At 41.2% G+C, this 11,435-nt stretch overlaps 1 protein-coding gene across 1 annotated transcript; it reads right to left on the bottom strand.

Moving 5' to 3' along the window:
• Positions 1–870: 870 nt before the first annotated feature.
• Positions 871–9,957, bottom strand: morf4l1 (mortality factor 4 like 1). Its single transcript, XM_066684866.1, has 12 exons — positions 9,795–9,957; positions 8,627–8,673; positions 7,470–7,537; positions 7,270–7,356; positions 7,071–7,151; positions 6,926–6,951; positions 6,551–6,639; positions 6,334–6,435; positions 6,066–6,154; positions 5,153–5,325; positions 3,589–3,673; positions 871–1,498 (listed from the first exon to the last, which is right to left on the bottom strand). The coding sequence occupies exons 1-12, from the start codon at positions 9,832–9,834 to the stop codon at positions 1,414–1,416; spliced, it is 972 nt and encodes a 323-aa protein (XP_066540963.1). The 5' UTR covers positions 9,835–9,957; the 3' UTR covers positions 871–1,413.
• Between the last annotated feature and the right edge of the window lie 1,478 nt (positions 9,958–11,435).

Here is an 11,435-nt window from a genome sequence, read left to right as displayed (position 1 = left end):
CAAATAAAGGTGTAAAGGACCTAAAAGCCACACATATGTTCAGCTAAACATACAACGGTTCTGGTCACCCTATTATAACCAGTGTAAGAGTAAATGTAGTACAGCTTCAAAACAATTCGGTGGCAGAACTGAAAATGGAATAGATTTTGGAGAATAATCTGGAAAACCTCAGAAAGAAAGAAAAAAAACAAGAACTTTGTTCCTTGATTAGATTCCTGAAGGATAAAGCCTGGTGTTGTGTTACGTGTGATGGTTTCTGAAGCACTTTGCTGTATGCCTATTTTTATTAAACTGAGTAGGTGCACAAATACCAGGATAATGTTTCCATGGCTACACTGCCTTCTCTTCTTTCACTGAATTCATTCACGTCTCCCTGTGTATTACATTAACTCGAGTTGTAAAACACACCATGGCCTTTACCGTGCTTATCTGTTTAAAATCTCCAGGAACAATAGTCTTCAGCGCTGGTAAACGACTTCAATTTAACTGTATAAGAATTTCATAAAACACACAGAAACATGGTTAAAAGTGGTTCACAATTTATAATAAACAAATAAAATAATGAACGAATAAATACATACACCAGCCTTCCTACCTAAAGTCACAGTGTGGTTTCTAAGCCTGGAGTGGCAACAACAGAGGCTTCTTTCACCCCATTAAATCTCAGTGAAGCATCACAATGATTTTTAAGCTGTGATTTTAAGGTAAAAATACTACCTAGTGTTCCTTTAAACAGAGCAAAAAAAGTTCAAAAATGAGTGTTGAGTAAAAAAGTTTCTGCTCCTCACTACGGTGCACTCAGGATGGGGTGAACAGTGGCTCGCTATCAGTTAAGGCATCTGGCTGCTTTGAACACTGCTGTACTGTTTGATCCTTGTGGTATTTTGACTAAAGCATCTCCACGATGTTTAATTAATACCCTGACCTTGGTGTTCTTGTGGAAAAGAGGGTATAATGTCTCTCCTTTAATAAGGATAGGAATAAAACCTCACCGTGGTAATTAAATGTTTAGAGATATCATACACTTCATTAAAAAAGACACTGATCTCTTTGAAAAGGACAATTTATTAACAAACATATAAAACAAAAGAAATGAAAAGTTGGCAGTATTTTACTTTGATAATTTGCATTTATCAAAGTTGCTGTTTATCGGTTTTATTTGAACCAAAACGTATTCCATCAACATGGGGACAGTTATGTGCACATTTCCAATGACACACAGTACCCGGTTAGTACAATGGAACGTTACCAAGTCTTCATTCATATTTTAGTCAGCCAGATCTACTCAGGGGCATCCTCGTGTTCCTCAAAGGATTTTTAAAAGAAGCTAAATTAAAAAAAAAAAAAAAAAAAAAATCAAATCTGAAATGAAACACCAGAAACCCTGTTCCTCGCTGGCCTTGCCCTCGGAGCTCACACAGCCTTGCGGTGGTACTCTGGGGGGGCAACTTCATAGTCGCTGGCGTTAAAAAGAGACGATGAATTCTTCACCAAATACCTGCATCAGACACATCACAGTCAAACTGCATTCTGTACATTTCCATGAACAGTTATTAGTCACAGATTTACCAAGCTTCCTGCATAATTAACCCTTCAGATGTAAACAAGCCGTTCACAGTGGATTGGTGTGAATCAGTGCTTCTTAGAGAAACCTGTCAAGTTACAAACCCAAAGGGTCCTCAGCTGTGAGAGCAGAACAGGACAGAACCATACATCTGAAGCATTTAAAGGAACCGTGAAAAGTAAACCACCCTATGGGTAAGGGTCTCTGAGCTAGCCGAGGGTCAGGTGGTGGCGGGATGAGCAAGTGCCACATATTGTTGTGTAATATATTCTCCACCAGCAGGACACCTTTTAAATTCTGTGATGAAGCATGGTTTACAGGTTGATTTTACTGTGCATTCCATACAAAGCACTTTCACTGTATTATAAAAGGATTATTTTATATTCTCAAATGACCGTTTATTAAAAACTTAACAGGAAATGTAAACATTAAATGATTCCAAAAGTCAGTGATTATCCATTGGCCAGGAGTGTGAATATTTCATTCATAGAGTTTAATAGTTCTGTGATCCATATTTGGGCAGCTCCCTACCGACAGGAACAACATACAACTGATATACAGTGGAACCTCTACTTACGAACTTGATCCGTTCCGTGACCCGGTTCGTAAGTGAAAAAGTTTGTTTCTCAAGTCAATTTTCCCCATTTAAAATAATGGAAAAGCAATTAATGCGTTCCAGCCCCCACCCCGAAAGTCACCCTTTTTGCACTGATATATGTTTACAACACTCTCAAATTAGTACAAAAATACATGTAGCGTTACTAAAAATAAAAAAGAAATACAGTGGTAACAGTAATAAAAAAAAAGAAGTGGCTACACATCGCTACCTTGAAGACGTGACGACTGGCGGGAGGAGTAATACAGGCACTGGCTGTATGACGGGAGGTGGAGGGTGGGTGGAATAACAGTGAGTAGGCGGTGAATGTGGGGAGACGAAGCGTAGATACGGCTTAACTTAGCACGAATTTCGATGTCTGTTATTTAATCTAATGCTAAATTGCTAAAGCTACAATTTGCTAATCTTAAAAGCTCACTCAAGTCTGGGGGTGCTGGGAGACTCGCCGATTGGGGTCAGTGGTCATTTCCAGCCGCCGGCTCGGAGGAGGCTCGGTTCGTTTCTAGAGTCGTGGTTCGTTGGTGGAGGCAAAAAAAATTCAAATGCCCGGTTCGTATCTTGGAAAGTTTGTTAGTAGAGGCGTTCGTTAGTAGAGGTTCCCCTGTATATGTATTGAGAAAAGAGATTGTCTTATTTTTTTAATTTAAAAAATGCTCAATATTAATTTCCACCAATTGTATAGTCTCATAAATGAGTGACAGAACTGGCTTTAAAAATGTAACTTTTTTGTTATTACCCAGTGTTTTTAAGAAACAAATCTATTTCCCATGCCATAAACATCTCAAACTAAAACAAAAATGCTTTGGATGAACAAACACAAACTATTCTTTACTGTTGTCATTCATTATTCCCTCCCAGCGGTTTAAAATAATGAGGAATGCCCAGAGAGGTTGATGTAAAAGTGGCATGAATCTGGCTGCCGCAAATGGGACATGGATCAGATTTCAGGACCGTGAAAAGGACCCAAATCCAAACTGGAAACGTCAGATTCCACAGCTGTGTCTCATATGAAGAACCATACAACCATATTATACCGAACCAAGCTATTCACTTTAATCAGTGCACTATATAACTTTTTATACTGTTGAATCATTTATTTGACTGAATAAAACTGTAACTGTTCTAAATACTCAGTAAAAACTGAAGTATCATTTTTGTAGCTTTGAGCCTCTCCTTTTAAAAATCCAGTAGTTAGTGATGGTACAAAAACAGCAGTGGGGATCTTTGGGGATCCAGCTGTGCTCTGTGCTCTTGATCCAATATCAACCTTCATTCTCACTCGTCTCAAACAGCAGTCTAACCCAAGAATGCGTTCAAAGCCAAACCTCTGGTTAATCTCATTGTGAAATAAGGCCAAACTGCAGTTTCCTAATGCCTCGGTTAAATGTAAATATCAAGACGTACTTACTTTAAGAAATCTTGCAGGTAGCTAAGCAGCAGAGCCAGACTCTTCTCATCCAGCGGTGTGTATGCCAGCATGGCTCCAATTCTCACTGCGATGAATAGCATACAACATGAAGCAGATGAGTTACAAATGCCAACACAGGAAAGTGCACAGAAAGACCACAGCGTGATCCATTTCCTCTGGATACCGTTCACAGCAGCAGTGACAGGAACCAGACGTCCAAAGCAATTAGTGCTTTTAAAAGCTACAATCACAGAAATATTCAATAGTAAACGGTTTTGTACATGTTGTGTTTGGCAGGGACAGCTTTGAAGGTTTAGTCTGAACACTGCACTGTTTTAGGGGTTGTTTTTTTTGACACAGGGAAGGTGAATTCTGAGAAGGTTGGGGAGGAATTCTTTGCTTCGGTGTTGGACGTAGAAACCACACCCCCCCATGAATCAACAGCTATGAAAGAGAGGGCGGTACTAGGGATGCAGAGGTGAAATTTAGGGCATGTTCCTTGGCCCACGCTTAACTCTTAAAATGACAAAGTTCCATGCAGTGTGTTCTAAGATTAAACAAGTCCATAACAATGTTTCTTCCAGAACTTCCACTATTTTACTCTTACCAAGAGTCCATATAAAAGCCAGAATACACACGTATGTCCTCTGGCTGCTTTACATGATAAACAAAACTGCTATTATTTATCAGTGTAAATATTTCAACCCCTGGTTCCAACTACCGTCTATGTTTCTCTTTAATGAACCATTTCACAAACTAATGATTGATGCAGAATTCTGGAATTTAAAATGTGGAAAGCGCCCCCTCCAGGGTGTGTTCCCGCCTTGTGCCCAATGATTCCAGGTAGGCTCTGGACCCACCGTGACCCTGAATTGGATAAGCGCTTACAGATAATGGATGGATTGATGGAAAATGTGGAAAGCATGTCTTTAGAGACTCTTGAAACCCAACCCACAGTCTTCCACTTTGTCGCTATAAGAAACCCCTAAATATAATCATCTGTGATTTAACACATGCCAAAGAAATTATAGGTTGATGATGCAGTTCATAAGAGAATTAGTATCCAAATGGACTGGGAGTGAATCATGCTTTTTAAAAGTGAACAGTCTCAAGAGCCTGTAGCTGAGATATTTTCACAGATTCAGTAGTTGGACGTGTGGTTAAGATTCGTTTCTGTTCTAATGTGAAACGACCACCTGTCTACCAATGGCCTTTCCTGATCTGTAAAAGCCGATTTGCAGGGTCTTAACTCTGTGTGTGGCTTCCACTGCTTATCATGAGGACAGAACCTCAGCAGAGTCAGCGTTTTTACTGTTATGTAGACATGGCAACAACCCTGCATCCTCACTCAGGGTTTTATTTAAGGGAAGCACGTGCACACCTCCGGTCTCCATGGCCAAGGCATTAAGATTCCATTAACGTTTATTGAGTTCCATGTATGACAAGGTTGAGTTGATGTTGATGTATTCACCCTGACCACAGTGACCATAAACCAAGCTTGAAAGCACAGATTTGAACATGTACTTTTCCACAGCATTGTAAGAGCATGACTGTCGTTTCATACCAAAAAGCCTCAGCAGGTGTGGCGCCCCATAGATCTGAGACATCGAGACGTCCTGATGGTTGTTCAGGATCTCTGCATACTGTGGCCTCTCAAACTTGTAGAGGAGCTGCGTGCCGAGCATAACATTGAAGTACTCACGGATTCCAGCGACCACTTCGTTCACAGCGTACTCCCTTTTGGACAAAACGAAACACAAGATTGAGCCCTTCATCCCAAAGGAGATTAGTCCAAGGAAAAAGCTCAAAACATTCACAAGTGCTACGTGCAATAAAGGAATATCGGAAGAAGTAATTGTAAAAACGAGTCGTGTTTCCATCCACTACACTTTTGTGAATAAACTGCAGATGACGTCGGCATCGAAACGAGGGAGAGATCTGTGGGTTTTTGCTTTGATCTGCAATAAAACCACCTCGATCTAATGTTTATTTGTGGGGCGTGTGTGTCTGTATTTCTGTAGTAGAGCTTGTTCCTAAAGTGGGAGTTTTGCCCAGTACTACTCTGTGCACATGCACTTAGAGAAGCAGCTCAGGTGGGCACTGGTGTGAAAACGGTGTGAGCCTAAAGCACAAAGAGGACAGACGAGGAAGGAGAGCAGGGGGAGGGGAGTCTGTTAAAAGGTCAGTCTGGGACTCCGGCGGTGTCTGAACCCGCTGAAACATCATCATTCATTCGAAAAACCCTTTTCCTTCGTTCTTTTGCGCATTTGTGCTCCACCCTGTCCGAGCGTAAATCTCTTTTCGCTGTATTTTTTGCCAATTTTGGACCTTTTCCATTCAGTTTTTTGGGCATTTTCTTAATTCACCAAAACATCCAGTGGATAGAAAAACCCCTCTACTCACTCTGATACTTTATTTCCAGTGGATTTCTTTTGTTTTCTAACCTTGGTATTCTTTCAGATTATAAACGTACGTACTTGTTATCAGAGGTGCCTCTTGATTTCTTGTAATTTGCATATTCCTCCATGATAACGTCAACACTCTTTTTTGCAGGTAGGTGGAAAAGCTGCAACGTTAAACAACACATTAACACAGTCACAAATTCAATCTAGCTATTCCTCTTCCATGTCACATCAGTTACTAGGCAATAAAAACGTGAACGGTAAAAGCAAAGCAATTCTGGGCTAAATTTAATTCTGTTTCTATTTACAGTTAGTTTTAAGAGCAGCTTTTTCGAGGGCTCACCTGCTTCTGTCTGGTAATTAGGTCCCAGTCATCTACAAGCCATGGTTTTAACTCCTCAGGAATCTTCACCTTTACTTCCACCCGATTAATAAATGTCTCCTCCTGCAAGATTTAAAGACAGAACACAATTTCTGTTTTTTTTATTCCAGAGGAAATGGAATAACCAACAACCACAAGTGTTTATGCACTTCTTCAGTCACAGTAGTAATAAACATACACTCTCCACAGTTGGGTCGACGCGGGCCCTCTTCTTGCGTGGGGGATGAGGCATTTCTCCTGTGCTGGTCCCCTCCCCAGCCCCTGGTGCTAGAGAAGAACCATAAGATTCAAACACAACTTCCTTGCAGTATAAGAGGATGTAAGAATGTCATAACCAATAAATAGGATCATTGGTTCAGTTCATTCACTCAGCAATGCTTTCCAATGGAGATTATGTGCTGCATCAGTAATTAGTGCACCTTAATGTAGCTGGATACCAAGGAGTGTCTGGGTGCTTTGGACATGCAGCAGTGTGTATCATCAATCAACTGATTTCCATGCATTGCGTCGCATGTTTGAATGTAAGTGGCTACATAAAAGTATTTGCACTTACTCTTTTGTTTGTTCTTTTTTGTTTTCCTGGAAATGAGAAAAAAAAAGCTCAGGTCATAATCTTGCAACGAAAAATATAGAAAACAGAGTTCAGTCAGATTTGACATGTGCTGCATTTTGTTAATGTACAATCAAGGTGAACTCACACATCAACGTTTTTTTGCTGCACAGCAGCTATTTTCTTGCTTGGTGCTACTCCCCTCATCCTTCCCTCAACATAATGGTCTCTGTTGAGCGCAAAAAAACAGTCGTATAATTATACACACAAACTGTGCTTTTTATTCACAAACTAAACAGATGATTATATGAAGTAATCTGCACATTATAGTGGATATGAGGACTTACTGATTTGCCTTCTGAAGCTCTTTCTGTTTCTGCAGGTTACTGTCCACATATTTGAGCACACGGCTTTCAGGAACCCATTCGTCCCAGCTACAAACAGGACATGCAGCATTGGTGAAGCATAATAACCCACATAAACAATAAAAGCAGTTCTTAAAGCTCCGAACTGATACTGAAACCGCAGAGTGAACAGGAACACTCACTTCTTATTCCATCCACTGTAATGAATGAAGTATTTCACTTGTTTGTCCTTGATATTGATTTTTACACACTGTAAAGAGAGAGGGTGTAAACAGGTAAATGATCAGTAAACAGCACACCTCAATCGACCAAGAGAAATCTCTTTCCTGAAGAAACAGCTGATGTTTAAAGACTGGTTATTTGGGCATTAGTTACAGAGGGGGTATATCTGTTATATTATTGAACACTGCAAGGCTCTAGGTGTGGGGTCCACCACACCTAGACGGTTAGGGAACTGGGCTTGTAGCCGGAAGATTGCTGGTTTGATCCCCAGAGCCGGCAAGTCATTACAGAAGTGCCCTTGAGCAAGGCACCTAAGCTTCCCAGGCGCCGTGGCTAAGGCTGCCCTCCGCTCCGGGCGTGTGCTCACTGCCCTCTAGTGTTCATTAGTGTGTGTAAATGTGTGTTTCACTGCAGGGGTTGGGTTAAATGCGGAGAACAGATCTCTGTGTGCAAGCACAGTGGCCAAAAAAGTGATTCTAATTCTTATCCACCATCTTTGTGTGTCTTGTCCTTTTTTGTTACAACACTCCTGTGTGGTATAAGAATGTTAAGATTTTAACTTAGCAGAAGAGGTCACAGTGATTTTGCAGTTCGCGTCGCCTCACAAAATGGTTGTGGCTAATGTCGGGGACGGAAATCGGTGATGTAAACTGTCCTCCATTTTGGTTCAGCATATTCACAGAGGAACAGGACTAGCATAGCAGCAAGAGTTCTAAATGCTGGCATATGTCATGTTTGACATCTTGCTAACAAACCAGCTAAGGTGCTATCGCAACTTCTAAAATCACTTGAAGAAAAGATAATTACCATCTAATCCCTCCTCCCGACTGACTGTGTCCCAAAATAGCTCTCGTTTGTGTTGTAATTTTTAATCCAAACCAAATCAGTTGTATAATGTCTCCTGTTTTGAAACGGTAACAGTCAGTGCTTCCTCCATGTTGGCTCGCGTCATAGGAAACACAGCCAGAGCAGCAGCACTATTGGTCACCACACCTGAACTCGACGTGAAATTCACATGCAAATTTTATTCGCCCAGAAGTCGTCTTTGCAAAATTGGCCTACCGCTGCGAATCTCATAGAAATGAATAGAATTTCGCAAGATAAAGATCATAGTTACCTTAGCTTCGTATAACAATGGCCCATGAAAACACAGCACTCGTTCACCTGAAATAAAGCACATTTTTGAAAAAGACATCTCAACATCAGCCAGCTTAGCACTTCTACCCATGTCAACCCTTGTAGGCATGTACTTGTGTGTTGTTGAGGCTAGAAGAGGAACGATGTGTGAAACACGGGGTCAAAGCCATGGCTGAGCATTTCTGCTTTGAAGCTGCAGTTTCAGACAGGGTTTCTGACATCATAAACCTAAAGAACCAGCCCTGTCCATGCAGTGTGGGGCTTTCGAGCTGCAGAAAGGTAGCGCTAGAGGTAGGGGATCATTTGAAATCCATACTGAATTAAGGCAGAAGGGTGGCATTAAACCCAAGTCACTTCCACATCTGTAATTCTGAACAGAGTTGAGTTTAAGGGGTTTAACCAAAGAAAACATTCAGTGTGCACAGATGTTAGTAGTCCATCTCCACACAAACACACACCTGTGCTGTTCACCTGGAGCACCAAAAAACAGCTCTGTAATTTGACCAGACTGGTTCCTAAGATTTACTACGTCAGAAACCCTGGTGGTTTAAACCTGCTTGTTTGAGACTGCACTGGGATAGCTGCATTTTCAAAATGGAAAGGCTCAACCGTGGTGTTGACTGCTTGTACCACACATGATACGTCATCTAGTAAATAAACAACACCACACAGACGTGATGACGACAGCCAGGGCACACACTAGCGTCTCAACAGCGAGGGACTACAGCACAGACCTCCACAAATCAGTCAAGACAGAGAACAGTGAACTGCATACCGCACAAAAATAACGTCAGATATATCTGTGCACTTCTGCGCATTTAAGGTGGAAAGGAAAATTAAAATAAATCCACCTTAAGCCTCAGGTCTCCAGCTCTTTGCGGTGCAGCTGGGGGACTGGCTAACGCTAGCCAGGTCGTATCCGCAGTCAAGCTCAACGTTTTATATGTAATTTACAATGAAATGTCGTTGTATAACATATGTTCAGGTGGCTCTGTGAATATTTAAGCCGAGAGCAGGGGATAACCCTGTTTCTGAGCGGCCGGCTGTGTGTCTTTATCTGCGCCGAGCGCCATTGTGAGTCTCCTCCAATAACACCGCAGCCCAGAGCCGTTCATACTCCGCCTCCCGCCGCTCGCCCCCGCTCTTACCTTCTTGAAATTTAGGTTTAGGGTCCTGTTTAGGCGCCATTCACAGATTAAACAATAAAAACAGCCGGAAAATCAAATCCAGGCATCGCCAGCTCCGAGGTCGTTCACACACAGTGAAGGCGCTGCGCTGCGGCTCGGTGTTGACGCGCTAGTTTAGCGCCATGGTCACGTGACCTCGCGGAAAGGACGAGAGAGCAGCGCGCAGCAGGAAAGACAGAAGCTCCACCGCCGTGGCTCCCTCAGCGTGGCTCTCCTCTCCTGGCCTAACTCACACACTTATAGAAAGATAAATATAATGATCGAATTAAACTTTTAAAGCACTAGACAGAAATAAGAATTTTAAATCATAATGAAAAAAAGGAAAACTTATAAATCAAATAAAAGTTTATTTCTCATGCTGTCAAATAAATAAATAAATAAATAAATAAATCCTAGCCTTTAGGGCAGGACGGTGGTGCAGCAGGTAGGTGTCGCAGTCACACAGCTCCAGGGACCTGGAGGTTGTGGGTTCGATTCCTGCTCCGGGTGACTGTCTGTGAGGAGTGTGGTGTGTTCTCTCTGTGTCTGCGTGGGTTTCCTCCGGGTGACTGTCTGTGAGGAGTTGGTGTGTTCTCCCTGTGTCTGTGTGGGTTTCCTCCGGGTGCTCCGGTTTTCTCCCACAGTCCAAAAACACACGTTGGTAGGTGGATTGGCGACTCAAAGGTGTCTGAATGTGTGAGTGTGTGTGTGTTGCCCTGTGAAGGACTGGCGCCCCCTCCAGGGTGTATTCCCGCCTTACGCCCAATGATTCCAGGTAGGCTCTGGACCCACCGTGACCCTGAACTGGATAAGGGTTACAGATAATGAATGAATGAATGAAACCTAGCTTTTGTCAATTTTTAGTTTAGTACATTTGTTAATTTCAACACAGCAGCTGTATGACATTGGAATATGGACAATTGGAAATGCTCCAAAATTACTTAATTATTATCATTTTTTTACATTCACTTTCATTGAAATTTACATTTTTTTCATTCTCCTGTAAAGTTACTATTTTAGAGATACATTTTTTGCTTTAGACAACTAGCAGTGACATGCCTCTATAGCTGTTAAATTCTATTAAAAATAAGAATCAATATAATCAAATTAATATGAGTAAATTTGTAAGACATTTAAAAAAAACTTTTTTTACATTAACACTATCTCTACACTCTTTAAAAAAGTATGGTTCTACAAAGGGTCTTTAGTAAATAAATGGTTCTATTTACAAACCGGATTCCAAAAAAGTTGGGGCACTAAACAAATTGTGAATAAAAACTGAATACAATGATGTGGAGATGACAAATGTCAATATTTTATTCATAATAGAACATAGATGACAGATCAAAAGTTTAATCTGAGTAAATGTAACATTTTAAAGGAAAAATATGTTGATTCATAATTTCAGTGTCAACAAATCACAAAAAAGTTGGGACAAGTAGCAATAAGTGGCTGGAAAAAGGAAATTGAGCATATAACAAAAGCTGGAAGACCAATTAACACTAATTAGGTCAATTAACAACATGATTGGGTACAAAAAGAGCTTCTCAGAGTGTCAGTGTCCCTCTGAAGCTAAGATGGTTGCGCAGAAAGATAGTGCAGCGATACCAGAATGGTGTTACC

This window comes from Hoplias malabaricus, chromosome 11 (assembly GCF_029633855.1).
Source record: "Hoplias malabaricus isolate fHopMal1 chromosome 11, fHopMal1.hap1, whole genome shotgun sequence".
In the NCBI taxonomy this organism is placed as follows: domain Eukaryota; kingdom Metazoa; phylum Chordata; class Actinopteri; order Characiformes; family Erythrinidae; genus Hoplias; species Hoplias malabaricus.
Note: the sequence above shows the minus strand (reverse complement) of the source record. Positions and strands in the feature narration are given on the sequence as shown.